The 18856-nt window shown below is 42.7% G+C and overlaps 2 protein-coding genes and 1 long non-coding RNA gene across 7 annotated transcripts in view; all 3 read right to left on the reverse strand.

Moving 5' to 3' along the window:
- Positions 1-2502, reverse strand: part of TMOD1 (tropomodulin 1) — an 86776-nt gene extending 84274 nt beyond the window's left edge. The window contains exon 1 of the mRNA XM_058694836.1: positions 2362-2502. The gene's annotated coding sequence lies outside the window, so the exon portion shown is untranslated. The remainder of the gene's footprint in view (positions 1-2361) is intronic.
- Positions 2503-3405: 903 nt separating this feature from the next.
- Positions 3406-18856, reverse strand: part of TDRD7 (tudor domain containing 7) — an 80872-nt gene continuing 65421 nt past the window's right edge. For all 5 annotated transcript variants that reach the window (XM_058694826.1, XM_058694824.1, XM_058694825.1 and 2 more), the window contains 5 exons: positions 17388-17522; positions 16764-16874; positions 14449-14951; positions 9908-10068; positions 3406-6826 (listed from right to left, as the gene is read on the reverse strand). In XM_058694826.1, the coding sequence (XP_058550809.1) occupies positions 6606-6826; positions 9908-10068; positions 14449-14951; positions 16764-16874; positions 17388-17522 (1131 nt within the window). In that variant the 3' untranslated portion in view covers positions 3406-6605. The remainder of the gene's footprint in view (positions 6827-9907; positions 10069-14448; positions 14952-16763; positions 16875-17387; positions 17523-18856) is intronic.
- On the reverse strand, positions 13104-14442 carry LOC131491647 (uncharacterized). Its single transcript, XR_009251581.1, has 2 exons — positions 14161-14442; positions 13104-13892 (listed from the first exon to the last, which is right to left on the reverse strand). It is a non-coding gene; the product is annotated as an uncharacterized LOC131491647 (long non-coding RNA).

Consider the following 18856-nt stretch of genomic DNA (forward strand, 5'->3'; position numbering starts at 1 on the left):
CCCGGTAAAGTAGTGGCAGATTCCCATTTTTGAACTGTCTGCAATGCCCTGGCCAAAGTCACCTGGGACCACCTGCCAATCCTGGTAGCCCCTTCCCAGTCCCCAGCCCCCTCTGTCTCTCTGCAGCAACTGACATCTCTCCTGGGAAACCACTTTCTCCTGCACCTTCCCTCCTCTTCATGGGGTGGGTTCTCCTCAGTTTCATCCCGGGCACTCCACTTTTCTCATGCTAGCAAGGCTTCCAAGGGAACCTCTGAGGTCTCTTGACTCCAGGTCTACTGGGGACCATCTCACCCACCCGCTCATAGCCCAAGGTCACTCTAAATGGGTCGCAGAGCTGGGGTTGGAGCCAGGGGTCCTAACCTCCAGGTCAGTCCACCTCCTGTTACTCAGAGCTGACACCACCTACTCCCCATTTTTGCATTTTTGCTGAGCGGCAGGAGCCGGAGGCAACTGTACCCTGGATGAGGGAGAAGGTGTGAGGCTCTGATAAGGTGGGGTGGAGGCTATTTTTAGAGGACACTGCCTTTCCACTTAGGCTGGGAGCAACTCAGGGGCCAAGATGGTCGAAAATGTGTTTGCAAGTTTGGCTCATTAAAGGGAGTAAATACACCAAACGACAACATTGCTCGCTTTCACTCTGCTTGTTTTATGGCTCAAGTTGATGAGACTCTATTTGTCTTCATTTCCCCTTACTTCTTTATCAGTGAGACTCTGAGGGGAGTTTAGAGAAAATATATCATAGAAAGTAGAAATAAAAATGAAATTTCAGAATGAGGGCGCTATCATCTGAGCAAGGGAAAGTCCTGGACAGCAGTAGATCAAAGAACAGGGGGGCATTGGCGGGGTGCTCAGAGATCCCCAAGACTGGCCTGAGCAGCAAGAAGGGGCAGGAAAGAGAGGAGAAAGGTTAGTGGAGACTGCAGGCCTCCTGGTGTGTCCAGCAGCATGTGACCTTGAGCAGGGGGTTCTGCGGCCCTTGTTAAAATAAATGCCATCACAGGGAGAAAGATGAAGATTTGGGGGATGCTCCCTCTGAGAGCCCAGAACCTGAGTTAGGGTCTGGTTCTGTGATCTGGATAGAGAAAAGCTTGGGCTAGGTCATCTCTAAGAGTCTGAGAGGGTTAAGGCGGAGACCAAGGGCAGGGTCCGTAAGGTACCCAGGAAGCGGCTGGGGGTCTGGGAGGGTGTGATGCTTGGCATGGTTCCAAGTTCGTCTCATAGGCACTGTATAGGTGGGGAAACTGAGACCAGGGAGCAGCTGGACTGGAGCCTCTGATCCTGCCCAGTTCTTTGGGTCTAAAGCTGTTTGAGTCACGTGATGCTTTGCGAGGGTGATGGCTGCTCCCCAGCAGAGGTGCCCGTAAGTACCATGGGACACTCTTCCTGGAGGTATAGGGCCCAGGCTATTCCAAGGACCCTAATAGGTCCCAGTATAGGCCTGAGTCAGAGGGACTGCCACAGTGTCCGGTTTCTTTCCACAATGCCTCCGGATGTGCAAGGCTCTGGCCCCAGCGTCCCAGGCCGGAGCCGATGAACAGGTGTGGGGGAGCGCCTGCGGTCAAGAGCGCGCCCTGCTGCTCTCACCGCCAAGACTCCTAGCTTCATCTCCCGAACCAAACCCCGCCCCTACAAATGGGGAAACTGAGGCCCAGGGAAGGGCAGGGGCTCGCCAAGGCCACCGTGTGACTTGGCGACAGCGAGGGGGCTTCTGCCTCCAGGCGCTTGCCCGCTCTACCTTGGCCCGAAATGCGTGTACGTATCATGGTGCTTTAAACCGCGTCCTCTCGCGCAGTTTGCGAAACTTTTCCTGCCTCAAACAGGCGCAGCCCGAACCCCGGTTCCCCGTCCACCAACCACATACGTCCCACTCCCACCCCCAAACTTTCGGCGGCCGGAGGAGGGCCACGCCTCGGTGCCGGGCTCAGGCGGGCACCTGTCCCCAGCAGAGTATCCGCGGGCGCAGAGCCCCGCCGCCGCGCGGGAGTCGAGCGGCTGGTGGGTGGCGGGGGCGGCCGCTCCTTCAGGACCCCGGCCCCCGCGCCTCTCTGCGAGCGCGCAAGGGTCCTTCTGTCGTTTACAGACACGGCGCCGAGGGCCTGAGAGGAGGGCGCTCTGGCTGGGGCCGGGGGAGCCTAGCGGCGCGGACGTGAGCGCGGGGCTCCGGACCCCGAGACCCCCGGCTCCCCAGCCCCGGAGGCAACCCGAGGCGGCGGCTATTTATAGAGGGAGCCACGCTCAGTCCCTCTTGGCGGCGGCGGCGACAGCTGAATATTTTGCCCAGATATGGCTGGGGCCCCGGCGCGGGGGCAGGGAGCCCCGCGGGCGCGAGGGGTACCCCGGGCCGGGTGGGGGGCTTACCGGGCCGTGGAGCCGCCGGGGCGGGCGCGGGCGCGGGCGACGACGGGGCGAGCGCAGGCGGCAGGCGGACGGGCGCGGGCGGCGGACGGCGGGCAGGCGAGCGGAGCGCGGGGCTGGACGAGCTCCCGGGCGGCCGCGGGCGGGCGGGCGCTGTGGGCTCCGGGGGTGGGAGTCAGGGGCGGGCCCGGCTCAGCGCTGTCACCGCGCCCCGCCCCGCCCGCCGCCCTCTCCCTCCGCTCGGGGGCGCCGGGCCTCCGCGCGCCTTCCCCGGCCAGGGAGCGACGCCCGCTGGGGGCAGCGCGGGGCAAAGGGGCCGGGCCGCCGGGAAGCTGGGATCCTTCGTTGGACAGGGGGTTGTGGATAATCGTGAGTCTGAGTCTCTATTTCCCCAGCTGTACCATAAGGAGTTTAAGCAGCAGTGGAGTTATCTGGAAATAAGTGGGTGGATTTTCATTCCTGTGGCGTCTGAGATGTAAGAACCGGCAGGTCTTTGGATGGAGCAAAGCCTGCCAGCCAGCTGTTGGACCTTACCTCTTTTGACTACAGCAACCACCTGTGCCATCTCACCGGCAGCCCAGCCAGGTCTGGCAGGAGCCTCCGCTTTAATAACGATCATTTTGTGAACAAATAGTTCTAAAAGAGTCGAATGCATTCTCTCTGTACTTGGAATGGAGTGTCCAAAATACCGATTTAAAATACAAAAAAAAAAGTCCCATTTTCTTAAAAGGCTAGTACGTTTTTCAGAACAAACCACTTAAACCCAAATAGAAACTTTGTTTTAATTTTTAAAATGGTTCATAAAAAAGAATTTGTGTGGACAGAAGGTACCGTGTGCAATTGTTATGGGAAAGTTTCTGGTGGGGTAGACCCTAATATAACTCTTTTTACTCCTGGTGTATAGATTACTAATGAGAAACATTCGTTTTTGTTTTTGTGAATCTTGTTTTCCGTGAAAATATATTTCTACATTACAAAACTCTCACAGCTGTAAGAGAATGCTCTTTTCAAGGAATATGTGCCATGCATTTTTAAATGAAGCAATGATTTAATATTTCAGATTATTTTTATTTTAAACCCTTTTGTTGCGGAATCAAACATTTAAGAAAAGTACATACATCCTAAGTGTGCAGGTTCAAAAATTTTTATCACATTGAACACTTGTTGCAAGAAACAACATTGCCAGCAGCAGCCCAGAAGCCAACCCTCTGGGTCCTGGGTTCCAGCTTCCTCCTAAAATGATCGCTTAAGGAAGTTTAAGATTACTCTTAGGGTAATCACTTCCTTGCCTGCTTTCCTCCACACTTTGTCTTCATTTGCTCAATTCCACCCTGTGAGATTAACCTGCGTGGTTTCATGTGGCTGTAGTTTGTTTACTTTTATTACCTTAGAGGTTTCCATTGCATGAATACAGCACAGTTTTTTTTTTTTTAAATCCATTTTACTATTAATGGACATCTGTCTCTAGGTTTTAACTATTGCCAATAGTGCTGCTGTGAACATTCTTTACTGGCATCCTCCAGCACAAGTGCAAACATCTTCAATAATTGAAATTAACAAAAGTTGAAACATTTTCCCAGTTTTGGTAGGAGTATTAGGATCTCACTGAAATATGATTTCCATGGGTTGAGGGCCTTTTCATGTTGATTGGCCAGTTGGATTTCCTCTTTGTAAAATGTTCAAATTTATTGCCATTTTGTTTCTGGATAGTCTTCTGTTTATTGAATATATTCCAAATACAAATATTCCTCCGTTGTGTGCTTTGCCTTTACACCATCATAATAATGCCTTTTGACAAACCGGTGTTCTTCATTTTAACATAGTCTAGTATATCAATATTTGCCTTTATTGTTAGCACTTTGTCCTGTTTAGGACATCTTTCCTGCTCCTGGATTATCAGGGTACTTTCCTGTGTTATCTTCCCTCATTAGGCTCTCACGTTTAGGCTTTGAATCCACCTGGAATTGACTTTGAATATGGTATGAGGCAGGGGCCAAGCTTCATTGTTTGTCAAATTGCCCTAGCACCAGATTAATTTTTCACTTACATCAACAACACAATTGCTCTATTTTAAAAAATGATGGAAGCCTTTCTAAAGTCATTGAAACAGAACCCACCTCTTCTTAATCTGTAGGCAATTTGAGGATTTTTGTTGTTTTTGTTGGTAAAAGAAACCATTATAAAATACATTCATACTACTTTGTTTCACTTAAATGTTTGTGTCAGGATATTCTGATTTTATCATAAATGTTTAAATCAGTGGTGTAAGCATTCCTCAATTTTGAATCACTTTTTTATTAAATACGAATTTTAAAAAGCTAGAAAGATAATTTCAACATGTTTTACATGAAAAACTTCAAATATCTGGTCTTTACCTTCTTTTTGCTCTCACTTTTCCTATATTTTCTCAAATAAAAATAAGCAAATGAGTTTAAGAATGTTTATCTCCAGCCTGGCCTTCTCCCCTGTGAAGACTCCACATTTCTAATAGGTTATGCATATCCTCACACAGTGATCTAGTCCCTTAACTCAGTATGTTTAATTTTTTTTTAATGTTTATTATTTATTTTTGAGAGAGACAGAGAGGGAGAGAGACACACGGAGGGCGAGCAGGGGAGGGGCAGAGAGAAGGAGACACAGGATCTGAAGCAGGCTCCAGGCTCTGAGCTGTCAGCACAGAGCCTGATGCAGGGATCGAACTCACGAACGGCGAGACCATGACCTGAACTGAAGTTGGGCGCTCAACCGACTGAGTCACCCAGTGGCCTCTAAACTCAGTATGTTTAAAACAAAAAATTTCAGTTTCCCAAATGGAATAAGCGTCATCATCCTAGCCTCTCAGACCTTAAGACTTGGCTTCACTTTTTGACACTTTCTTTTTCCTGTCTTTTGGATCTAAAATGTCAGTTCTAATAATTCTAATTAAAACCTTCAAAAGGCCTTTAATTTTTTTCTTGATTCTCATTGCTCCCCTCTTAGTCCAGGGCCTTCCCCCATCATCTTTGGACCACTGATAAGGCCTCCACCTATCCCTCTGTCAAGCCGTCCTGCCCATCAATTAGCAAGGACATAATGGGTGCCTGATGTGTTCAAGAGATCATTCTGTCTGTTGTGGAGTACGCAGACAGTGGTATGTTCTGAAGTCCATTGTACGGGCTCACAGGAGCTGCTGGGGTATCTTTTCCCAGCTCCACATTCAGTGATGTCACATTGTTAGCTGGAACTCAACAACAGTGGAAGTATTTACAACACGGGAATCATCAGATACTGTGAATCAAGGCTCATTCCCGGCCCACACCCATCAGAACCAATTGTCAAACATTTACCAGTATGTCATCAAAGAGATGAGTAAGACCCCTTCCTCCTTCAGGGAGCTCACAATCTAGCTGGGGAGACAGGTGCGCAGACAACTTGTTATATACTACAAAGCTCAGTGAGGTCTTGATACAAAGAGAGGCGTACTCCAAATGCAACAGGGTAGGAGGGGTACCAGGGAAGGCTTCATGGTCAGCCCGGGATGTCACGGAGGATACTGGCAAACAAAAATGGTGGGGGGTGAAGGATAGGCAGGCTCAGGGAACAGAATAAGCATGGTTAGGAGGGGAGCAAGGCTTGCTGAAGAATATCAATAGTCCTGGGTGTACAGGGAGCCAGACAGGTGCAGTGTGGCTGGTTGAGGAGCCATGGACAATGAGTCTGGGTAGGGAGACTGTGGAAGGTGTAGACACTCTGGGTAGTGATATGCCACTCAAGACTTGGGGTGAGGAATACGCTTTGAGGTTCATCTGGGTTGCTTCTCTACAGCACCACTAGCAATGCTAATGTGCTAAAGACTCAAGATCATCCTCACACAATTGGCTTTGGGATAGACCACTGCGCCAGGGTTAAGTCATAAATTCTCACAATCTAACTATAAAGGAACCCGTACCATAAAGAAGACATGAATAGAAAGGGAAATCCTTCATCTTACGATCATAAAGCCTAGAAATTATAAGGTAGTCAGTTTTTATATTGATAAACATTTTATTCTAATATAGTAATAATTCAAGTGCAATTTTCTTTGAAAAGTCAACTCTGTTAAAACAAAACTTGTTAAATATCTTTCATCAAACAGAAGCATATTCTTTTCAATCCCCACAGCAGTCAGAGCCCTGTAGCAGAGATAAGATTTCTTTTTTTAAAGCCTACTACATTTTGTTATTGCTAAAAAAAATCTGAATTAGTTGTCAAGGTCTCAGAAGCAGTGATTAATTAACTTTTGAAAGCTCTACCAGATACTCTGACATAAAATCATGAATCCAGATATCTGTGTCTGGCAATGATGTGTCCACTAAATAGACCACTACTTTCCGGTCCCAAGGGTTGGCGTTTTCTATAACTGTCTGAACCAGTGCCACCAGAGGTTTCTTCTCCACATGATTTCGAAATACCATCGAAGCCTCCTCAGACCACTGGTTGCACTTGACCCCTACGAGAAAGACAAGGAGTACAAGGATCAGTGAACGTCGGATGCACCTTTCTTTGATCCATAATAATGGAATACGGTTAGTTCCAAAGTAGCTGAAACGTACCAGGTTAGACTTGCCTAATTAAAAAACCAAACCAAAGAGTTACCCACCAATCTTAAAACAGTCCAGCTTATCATAGTTCTCCTATTGTGAATGGGGTTATTTCTGTAAACCTTCACCTACAGACACAAGTTTCATGGAGATTTACTGCTGTGTTATAAAATGAAGTTATAGGGGCACCTGGCTGGCTTAGTCAGAAGAGTGTGTGACTTCAGGGTCATGAGTTTGAGCCCCCCTTGGGGTGTAGACATTACTTAAATAAAATTTTTTTTAATCTAAAAAAGAAGTGAAGGGGGCGCCTGGGTGGCTCAGTCGGTTAAGCGGCCGACTTCATCTCAGGTCATGATCTCGCGGTGCGTGAGTTCGAGCCCCGCGTCGGGCTCTGTGCTGATAGCTCAGAGCCTGGAGCCTGTTTCAGATTCTGTGTCTCCCTCTCTCTCTGCCCCTCCCCTGTTCACGCTCTGTCTCTCTCTGTCTCAAAAATAAATAAACGTTAAAAAAAAAATTTTTAAAAAAGAAGTGAAGTTATAATAACTACTGCCCGTTTCCCTATATAAAGTATAGGCAGATTTAAATGGATAATGGGGATACCCAAGGGGACTAAAATATCAACAGTGTCTGTAACATTGTGTGTCAACTGCACTCAAATAAAATAAAATATCAATGATATCAGTGATACATCTCTTATTTACAGATTTTTTTTTCCTGATGAACCAGATGTAGTGAAGGATGAGGAGAAGGAGAAAGAGAATTAATATACTTAGACTATACTGATTTTTTAAAAATTATATATAATACCATGGCAAAAGCACTGGATTGAAAGTCTAGAGACCTAATTACCATTCCCAGCTCTTCCTCTGTCAAGTGGTATGGGATTTGGGCAAATCAACTGGTCTCTCAGGTCTCAGTCTATCAGAAAATAAACTGGTTGGACCAGATGAATTGTAAATCCCATGTATTTCTAAAGTCCCTATGACTTTTGAGGGCTCAAGTTAGAGAATTCGAAATTAGATTTTAAAATGAAATTGAGAGAGTATGTGTTTTTCAGAAAATACTAGTAAACTAACATGAATTAAGTGCACATATACTAGATTCGAGAAACTATACACAGTGCCCCGTAGTGATGGGAGATCTGGGAGTTTCACACATCATTTAACAGACCTGCTATCCATATAGTGAGGTGGGCTAAGTTCTCTGAGAACAAGAGAAGCCTAGAGTAGTCCCCAACCTGCTGTTTCCCGACCTTTAACAGTGATAGTTAACAGTACCTAACCCTCCTAGTGTGTGGGAGAAGTCAGTGAAATGGAGTGGCTGGTGGAGACCTTTGCCCATAGTAAGCCCCAGTGACTGTCAGCCAAGGTGCTGGCGATGGGGATGATGGTGCCATGCACTTGTTCCTCACAGAGACTCCCTCTCTGGACAGTTTGACTGTCATGCTGATGTTAGCAAGCATGTTAGCAAGATCTGAACATCCAAAAGTGAAAATTAAAAAAAAATGCAATCATTAAATCTGAAGAAACTATTTAGAGGTCTGAGTTCAAAGCAGATCAGTGGTAGACATGCTCGTCTGCAAAATGCTGTTTTTGGTTCATATCTAACTATCATGGGAGTTTCCTGTGAAATCTAGCAGGAGACACAAAGAAAGAAACTGAAAAATACTTCAAAATAACGGTATATATAGATATAGATATCTCCAACAAAAGCTGGTCAAAAATTAAAAGAAAAATATATATACACACTTCCTTTCGTTTCTGAGATCACTTCTGCTACTGTGCTGAATGGGTGGCACCATGTGGTCACGACCCCCCATATCCCAGCAGAGCAGGACACAGACAGTCCTAGATGGCTGGAGGTCTGCATCCCCCAGCCTTTTTCGCCCCCACGCCCTCTGCTAATGCTGCTGGACCTTTGCGCAAAGCTTCGCCTCAGTACGCATGCTACGTACTGGGGGGATGCACAGAGGAGCCACCAGCATTTGCACTGCTGTCACAAAACTCTAACTGGACAGTATTTTAAAGAAGTGTGCCTTTACACCTGCTAATTTACATCCTCAGATTTTAATAATAATAGTCAATAGGGTGTATGAATGTAGTAAAATCACATACTTGCATGCTGTTAATTACAATGCAACTGGAAACTCACCTGGCCATAAAAATTGTCATATTCTATGACCTAGGATGTTTTATAATTGTGGAAACCCATTATGCATTTGTATTATAATATATACAATAAGTTGTCAAATATTAGCTGAGCAATGTGCTCCTCCTATTGGTCGTTTATGTTGTTTCATTGTTTTTGTTTGTTTTGGCTAGTATACACAGCTGCAGGTTTTTTCCTAATACTACAATAAAAGTATAAATAACCTAAATGCTTAACAAAAGGGAAATAATGATTAAATCAAATCTTTTGCAGCTATTAAAAATCATTACAGGGGTGCCTGGGTAGCTCAGTTGGTTGAACATCCAACTTTGGTTCAGGTCATGGTCTTGAGGTTCGTGAGTCTGAGCCCTGCATTGGACTCTATGCTGACAGCTCAGAGCCTGGAGCCTGCTTTGGATTCTGTGTCTCCCTCTCTTCCTGCCTCTCCCCCACTCATGCTCTGTCCCTCTCTCTCAAAAATAAATAAACATTTAAAAAAATCATTATGAAGACCATCAAACAAACACCCAAAAAGTAATTAGGAAAAAAATGCTAAAAATGAAGAAAGCAGCATGCAAGACCATACCTGTCCTGACTACAGCTTTAGAAATATACCCATATGTGAGACCACAGACAGAAATACGGAAAAATAGAAACAGCAGATATAGTGGAAAGGCATGGCTGTGACAGATCATTACAAATTATTTCTATTATGGTCAGGAAGTTGTTTGGAAAAAAAAAGTTAACTTAATAGGCCAGTGACTCTGTACTCCCTAAGTGCCCATGACAAAAGGACAATATAAACCATGTTGTGACTTGAGTTCAAGTTCCACAGAAATTACCTGCAAGTTGAGCTGTGACTGCTTGGAATGGCAGCTTTCTGAACATGTCCACTAACGGCTGTACTTTTCTTATGTTGACTAGCTCGTGCTTGCCGTAGTCCAGCTCATACACAGACACCAATCCATTGGTCAGGATTCCTTTTAAAAGCACCCTGTGCCACCTAGATGTGCATTGGATTAAAAAGGAAGAAAAAAAACACACAAAGTTGACATATGCTTTAAGGGTAACAATTTATGATTAAAAAATTAATGCGAAAGATGTTTATCAAAATATAAAACTGTACTGTCATTGAGGTTTTAAAGAGATTGCTTCTTCTTACACCAAAGGTTACTATTCTCTGCTTTGCTACCAGCTTACTTGGTGGTATTTCTTCGCTCAACACCCATACACAGGCCTCATGGAGCTGCTACAGGAGACCGACACATAAACTAGCAGCCACCACTAAGCAGAATCAAACAGATGGAGGCTGATCAGGACAAGGCAAGGAGATCCCTCCACTCTGACAGGGAGACAAAGGTCATGTCTGGGACACGGTATGTATGTAGAAGATGGAAAGAGAGAGTAACTGGAACCAGGCCAGGCTGAAGACATGCATGAGAAGAAAAAGCACAGAAGATTCTACAGGGCATGACAGCTGGGAGCAGAGCAAACACCACAGTAGAGCTAGAAGGCAGAATGTGTGAAGGAATGGAAAAGAAAACCAGATAGGGAAGAGAGTGTGGGAAGAGATTACAAAACATTTTGAATGCAAAGGTGGCAATTTTAGCTATGCCGAGTGAGGACATTAAAAAACAAAATAAAACAAAACACAAAGTCCAACCCACTGCCTAGAATAAAGAGCCTGGAAAAGATAGGAGAGTAGGGGGGAAGAAGAACATGGTTTCCGATCTGGAGTTCAAGGTGCCAGTCAGAAATTCACATGAATATACTTTTCTCCTCTGGGCCTACATTCATCATCATTACAATTAGAAAAGCTTAGACTTCAAAGTTAAGATATGAAGGACCATATTAAAGTCCTACAGTCTTCGGGTGCCTGGGTGGCTCAGTCAGTTAAGCGTCCAACTCTTGATTTCAATTCAGGTCATGATCTCACGGGTTCATGGGATCCAGCCCTAAGTTGGGCTCTGGCTCTGAGCTGACAGCACAGAGCTTGCTTTGGATTCTCTCTCTCTAAATAAATGAGTAAATAAACTTTAAAAAAAAAAGTTCTTTAGTGTTAACTATGTGATTGAAGAGTATCATCACACTAAGGAAAGGAAGTTGTTTGTAACATCTAAAAGGTAAGTGTCTATGGAGAGCGCCTCTGCCCCTGCAAGGTATGAGTCAGGCTCTGCCATGGATGGTGGACTCAGCCATCCTCTGAAACAGATTTATTAGCTATAAGCCGCAAGCCCAGTGCAACAGCAAGCCTTTCACTGCAATACACTGCTGGGCTGGGAGCTGGCTAGGCTGGATGGATTCTCCAGCACACCAGTGGAGAATGGGTACAAGAAACCCACACTGCTGCTATGGGGTAAACTATAGTAAGAAAGCTATGAAGAGGCCAACTTTGGACACTAGTGATTGGGGGTTTGGGGAGGAAACTCCAGAAACCTGTTTCTGAAGGCAGAAACAAGCCCAAAGTGCAGCAAGCGATAATCCATGAGTCACAACAGGGAGGCGCAAAAAGATATCACAGTAAGTATGTGAGTTTTGGGAACCAGCAGACTTAGGCTGGCATCCCCCCACCCCAACCCCAGGACATGTTCCAGCTATGTCACCTTGGGCTCCTATTAAACCTCTCTGAGCCTCAATTATCTCATGTGTAGTATTTAATTTTAACTCACTTGCAGAAATAATATATATAAAGTGCCTAGTACATTACTTGGCACACAATAGGTGCTTGGCAAATGGTAGCCGCCATTGTTATTATATAATAATTTTGATAATTATTAAAATGAAGATAAGCTGTGTAAATATAAGCATGTCAGAGAAATTTTCATATGTGGAAATGCCAGTTTGGTGCAGGTTGTTAAATCTGTGTAGGTGCAAAAGGAGATAAAAATCATTTGGTTTCCACCTATAGCACTGTCTTTAAATTGTACAGGGCAAATGCTGGTGGTCTGTGTATAAATGCTGATGGTTTTAGTGTATAAATACAAGGTACAGAGCAGCGAGGGAAGAGCTACCAGAAGACTTACATGTCACATGTCATGCCCTTCGGTAGCTTTTAATTTTCAACACTAATAGCTTAACTAAAGGTTTCTGTTTGGACCAGTTAACCGGTTTCAGTGCAGGGCTGCTTGTGAATCATCTGGAGAGTTTGTGAAAAACACAGATTCTGAAGTTCCACTCCCAGAGACTCTGATTCAGGATGTCTGGGGTGAGGAAGGAGAATCTGCATTTTTAGTAAGTTTCCAGGTTATTCTTAGCCAACGTGGATTTGGAAACGGCTGCAATCAACAGTGTATCTGAAAATTCCTAAGTCTTAATTCACCAGAGTTGGGACCAGGGTTTTTAGTAAATAGTCCTGTGATACAGGCAAGATGGAAACTCTAAACACTTTACACTGATTCAGTTCATGAAGTTTAAGAAAATATTGGACAATCTGTTCTTATATATATGAGACATCCTTGATTATCTAGAAAAAAAATTAGCTGGTGAAAGTCCCAGCCCCAGAACAGGACTGTTGGACCCATGTTGGGGGAGGGCCGAGTCTGAAACACCACACTGAAGGTCTCCGGTTTGGGTTCTCCTGCCCCACAAAACTCTTACCCTCAAGTAGGATCTCCCCACAGTTAATCACCATCAATCTGCCCCTCAGTTTAATAGTTAACACTGGTTTTGTTTTAACTGTGATTAAATTATTCTGTGAAGAGTTCTCATGTAGGCAAATGATGTTCCTGTGTGGAATTAAACCCATGCATGCTTACAGTTGTAAATAACATGACATAGTAAAAATGGTTTTTTGAAAGGGAAAAGCTTGTGACATACAAGCTGAATCCTTTTTAAAATGAGAGCTATGATACTTTTCACTCTTAAGAATTAAAAATTGTTTTTTTTCTCTTACGGGAATAATAAAGTTTTCACAAATGTCTATGCTTGATATCTTGAGAACGAACCAAAGCATTTTATTTAAAAAATAATAAAATAAGCAGTTTGACCTTTTAAACTGAGTTCTGGGGTGTGTGTGTGTGTGTGTGTGCGTGGTGTGTGTGTTGTTGTGGGAGAACAGTTCTTTGTGTTTGTCATCATCAAATAAGCTTGGTCAGTTCCCCTAAGAAAGCTGGCAAAGGAGACGGGACGGGGCTAAGTTGTTCCTTTTTCCAGGGCTTTTGTGACCTTGTACTGTGTGGGGTGGAGTACTTGGGATTCACTGGGTTGGAACCAGAACATATTGGAGGGCTTCAGGGAAGGAGGATGTGATCCAAATGGGAAATGTGAAAAAACAGACCAAAGTGCTACACCAGTGAGTCCCGGCTGGAGAAGTGCACCGTGCATTGCTGCACCATACAGAAGGTGGCACGGCTCTCCAGGAGCAAGTGACAACCTACCTCAAGAACCTTCTAATCCTTAAACAAGTAATTTTTCTTCTGGGAATCTATCTCAGAAATAATCAGAGATGTGAACAGAGATTTATGTTCAATATTATCTAGAATAGTGAAAAATCTGGGAGAAAAAACTACATAACAAGAGAGAATGATAAGTAAATTATGATTTCTCTATATGATGGACTATTATTCAGCCTTAAAAATGTTTATGAAGAAGTTTTATCACATGGAAAAATGTTCACAGGATTATGTGAGGTGAAAAAAGTAGGTGTGGAATTGTATTTAATAATAATACTACACCAACTGTATGAGTATATGTAGAAACGAATGAGAAGAAATACATGAATAGTTTAACAAGGGTTCTGTCCGGTTGGAGGATTTTCTTATATATTTTTGTATTTTTCTAAATCTTCTACAATAAGTATTTGTTTTTAAAATTGAAAAGTTGGGGCGCCTGGGTGGCTCAGTTGGTTGAGCATCCGACTTCAGCTCAGGTCACGATCCCGCGGTCCGTGAGTTCGAGCCCCGTGTCAGGCTCTGGGCTGATGGCTCAGAGCCTGGAGCCTGCTTCCGATTCTGTGTCTCCCTCTCTCTCTGTCCCTCCCCCATTCATGCTCTGTCTCTCTCTGTCTCAAAAATAAATAAACGTTAAAAAAAAAATTAAAAATAAATAAATAAATTAATAAATTAAATAAATAAATAAAATTTAAAAGTTTTTCAACCAAAAAGCCATTATTTCCTAAAGAAACAACAACGTTTTGTCTAATAGAAAAACAAAAACATTTAAACCTTCGTTTTAGATATTTAACAGAAATTTAATATATGGTGACTAGATATTTAGATAAATGACATCATGTCAAATATTAAAAGACTGCACAATTCATTAGTCTCGCTTCACATTCAAAATTTCCCTAAGTGCAGTTCAAAGTCCCCCTGCAGAGATTAAGGACTCTTGGTATCACTCCACACATTTTTCGTAGTCAGACCACACTCTCTGTCCAAGGACCTACTTGTTTTCCACTTTGGCAGCATACACTTGGTCTTTTTCCACAGCTACGTGGCGCTCCTCAGACACACTGTAATACAGAATCATCTCTTCCATCAGAACTTCCAGCTTATGTATCTCTTGCCATGGCTGGATGACGAAGTAGCCCGGGTGACAGGCCACAGGCACGTACACATCCATGTGCTCCCCCGGCTTCGACAAGTGGACGGGAGGGGGGAGTTCCTCTGTGGAGAAAGAGCCGGTGTGGTCCACCACGGACTTCTTGATGACGTCTGTCAGGCTCTTTCTCAGATTCTCTCCAGCGGTGCCTGGAATGGGGGTGCCACCGCCTTTGCTGTGGGGAGAGCTAGCTCCACTGGATATGGCACTCAAAAACACATCCTTCTGATGCTTCCACAAGTCTGCATTTGTAATCTGGCGATTAATACTGTGGTGAGGATCAGGGAAGTTCTTAGGGGTGAATAAATAAATGTGTGAGATCCCTCTGGTTTCGTCCACTTTTGTAACCTATGGAAAACACACAAGGCATTTCAAGGAATCCCAGTTCACCATAATACTAACCTTAAATATTAAAACACAGTATTTTACAAGGAACCCAACTTGCTAAAATTCATTTTATTGAAGGTAAGATAAATGATCTATCACAGCCACAGCAGTGAATAGGCTCTTAAGTCCAAGATGCCAGCAGCTGGCTTATGGAAACGAAAACTTTATTAACCTCTAAAAACCGAGGATAACTTAAAACTCACTAGAGGTCATTATCACTGAGATGGAGTCCGCATACCATTGGTAAAAACTCTTTTTATTGATGACATTTAAGAACACTCAAAGTAAAAGGAACAGTATGATGCACCCTCAAGGGCTCATCTCCCAGCTTCAACAATAAAAAATAATCACAAAAATGGCAAAAGTGTTCCATATGCATTCTACCTATGCTGGTGCACCCACACACTGGGAAGTGAAGGAGAAATCTTTGACAATTCACCATACCCTTGGGGACCTTGGCCTAAATGCCTTGTTTGGTCATAGTATCTACCCTCACCCTTTACCCCTTCCCCAGTTACATGGGAGGAACCTGGGGAGAAAAAGGAAAAAAGCTCCACTGAACAGGTCAAAACCACAGCTTTGCCCCTTCTGTCCAGGAGACCTTTGGCTACCTTTCTACCTCTTTCTGCCAGAGGGATGAGTGTTATATGGGAATGCCAGACACTGACACCTGGGACTGGACAGCTGTGTGTCCCAAAGGACTGGCTGCCTGGTAATTCTTACCAGCTCCTCCGGTTTACCCTGGGAAGGACAAAAATGAGACACTTCCAGCCACACTGATCTCTTATCATAAAGGGCCGCAAAAGAAAGGCAGGAACAGAGGTCTCAGACAGGGAGACAAGGCAATCCGTCTACAGTAATTTGCTTAAAAATATTTTTCCTAGCAAGATGGATCTATTTAAATTAATTAACATTTCAAAGTGCTAATGAATGAATGACTGCTAATTTATTTTGCTATTTATGATACAGAAGTACCATTTCAAAGATCAACCATTAAAAAATATTTTTATTGAGTACCCAATACTCTGGCTTTAAGAGCTTAAAACATAGTTGATAAAACAATATTCATTTATCATACGGCAATTGAAGAATATAAAATGGTAATTAAGTGTGTAATTGTATAAACATAGGAAAATCCCTGTGAACCAGAATAATTTGGAGATTTTCATGAAGATATTTCTCAAGGACATTTCATTGTTTAATGCTTATAGAAAATAGCATTGTTCATTAGTTAAACAAAAATATCTTATGTTTTTATACTTGGAAATAAATATAATGTTTTTGATACAAAGATGCAAAAGTACAAAAAAATAGGAGCTAGTGAAATAAAACAGTTTAAACTTTTAACAGACAGAAAACAAGATTATGATCAAATTATTTGCTTGTAATCTATTATACTTTTGAAAAAAAAAGAAACAGAAGACTTATTTGAATGACCTTTACAAACATTTATCAAGAGGTATATGGTCCCTCTGTTGGGAATTTAATTCCTTATCATGGAGCAAAATAGGAGCAGAGAACTATCTCTGCTACCTTATTAATACTGGAAAAATTATATAAAGGGCTTAAAAATAATACTGGAGATACAGGATAAATTCTTAAATAAAAATCAAACCATGAAATATCTTATCACACATGTAACCAACCTCTTAACTACCAAAATGTGTCACACATGAAAGCATCAATTTATGGTAAGACAAAATCCTTTCACAAAAAAACAAATGAGCCCTTCTGGCTGACAGCTCCCTTTCCAAATGTATCAAGATAACTAACCTTAATGCTACAGTCCGAGCAATTCAAAACAGAATCTCTTAACCAAAGCACAGCATCTGGTGTCCACATGCCAATAGACTGTGGAAGATCTGCTAAGCAGCACTTTATAGCCTGGAAAGAAAACATGATGGAAAAGCAAACACACCATCTTAAGATAGGTACTTATAAGTAATGTCAATGTTATTTTCCTGTAAGTCGGACACGTTGCCAAGACAGAAAGCAAGCAACAGCAATAGCTAACAATGACAATCGGAGCTCTGGAGCTGGAGCGTGCGCTATGTTGCTGGCTCTATTTATATCGCCTCCATTGTCTTTACTCCTATTTGAGCAGGGCTTATACCAGGCAGTTCACATACTTATCCTACGATACCTCTGCAAGATGGGCCAGTGTTGTGACCTCATTGTACAGACAGTGAAATGGAATCAGAGAGACTTAACGTGCATCAAGTCACAACGTTGTGAAAAACAGTGAACAACCACATTTGGACCATTTCCAATTGTGTTACAAACTTGGACTTCTTTTGCTCATTATCAAGATCAAAACTGAGAGGGCATCTCACAACATGATTACAAATACATCCAAATCTCTTCCAGAAAATCTCTCAGGCTTGTAACATATAGTACCTGAGGTGGTATCACAATTATTTCTTGTAGAAACCGAGGGGGAATTTCCCTGAGTTCAGACACTTTTACGGATGTCACAGTACCAGAATCCAGGAATTGAACATCAAGAGCTCGACTGCTATGAACGTTTGTGATCTGCAATGAGACAAGTGTTGGCTAATTTATTAGCACATTCAAAAGGCCAAAACACTTCTGTGCGATTATATTTTGTATAACTCTAAAATGCATATGAAAATCAACAAAGACTATCAGTGTTAATGAAGTTTTCTTAAAAATGTACCTATTTACAATAGGTACTCTTTTAGAGCAGAACTGATGTCAACATCTAGTTGTTAAATCATTTAATCAATAGTAATCAACAAACTAATAATCATCAATAAAATCAAATAGGTAATGTTTACTATGCTTTCAACTCTAGGACACTACTGATTTATAAAACAATTTGAAACATCATTATATACTGTTGATTAAAGATGCCGTCTGTTCTCCAAGATATTAAAATGTGAGGGAAAAAACCCATTGTGTCTCAGCAATGAAGAAATAAAGAATACAAAGAATTCAGACACAGAAAATTTCTTGTAGTAGGTAAATACTATGTCTTTTTAAATCATAACCTATTGTGGCATTTTATAGTTTTGTCAGAAAGCCCAATGATAATTTTTATCATTTGTCCTAACTAAAACATTGAAACTCAAAAAGTCAGAAAGGTAAAATAAGCCAAATTAATAATTCAAAAATGGGAAAATTACATACAGGGTCAAAGTAATAATTACCTGTGATCAAATGGCAACATCACAATATTAAGATTCTGGGTGCACCTTTAAATGCCGTAAGTTCCCTTAATAAGCCATTGTGATATCTGCCGTCACTGAATATAGTTAACCTTAGCCAAAGATAGCCCCGTCACGATGGTTATCTGGGCAGGGACTTCGTGCCTACAACTGCTCTCACTGCCACCTTGTGAAGGGCGGTGCTTTCAGTATGGTGACTGTTAAGAACTGAACTTCTCTTGGCATGGAAGTCAGATATACCAAAAGTAAAGCCTTTTTCTGTGGCCCCAGTAAATGCTTTATTAATATAACAGCATAATTCTTTAATCTCTTAAGATTATGATAGACACAAACAGTATTACAACAATATCCTAAAATGTATTTTATTCAAAATATGTTGGCATGGTTGGTATATACTGAATGCTTATTATGGCCAGGCATAACTGGGTAGAGACATATACTCCCCCATCTCAAAGAGCTCCTAGTCTCACAAGAGATGATGACACAAATAAATAATTAGGATATAAGGTAGTAGGGCAATAATAGAGTTATGCATGAGGTACTATGAGAACATAGAGAATGGGTACCTGACCCAGCCAGGAAGCAGATGTTAGGGCAAGCTTTCAGGAGGAGGGAATACCTAAAATTGATACTTTCCTTTAAAATGTACTTTTTTCTTCTTATGCTAGTAAAATGCCT

This window comes from Neofelis nebulosa, chromosome 12 (genome assembly GCF_028018385.1).
Source record: "Neofelis nebulosa isolate mNeoNeb1 chromosome 12, mNeoNeb1.pri, whole genome shotgun sequence".
Taxonomy (NCBI): Eukaryota; Metazoa; Chordata; class Mammalia; order Carnivora; family Felidae; genus Neofelis; species Neofelis nebulosa.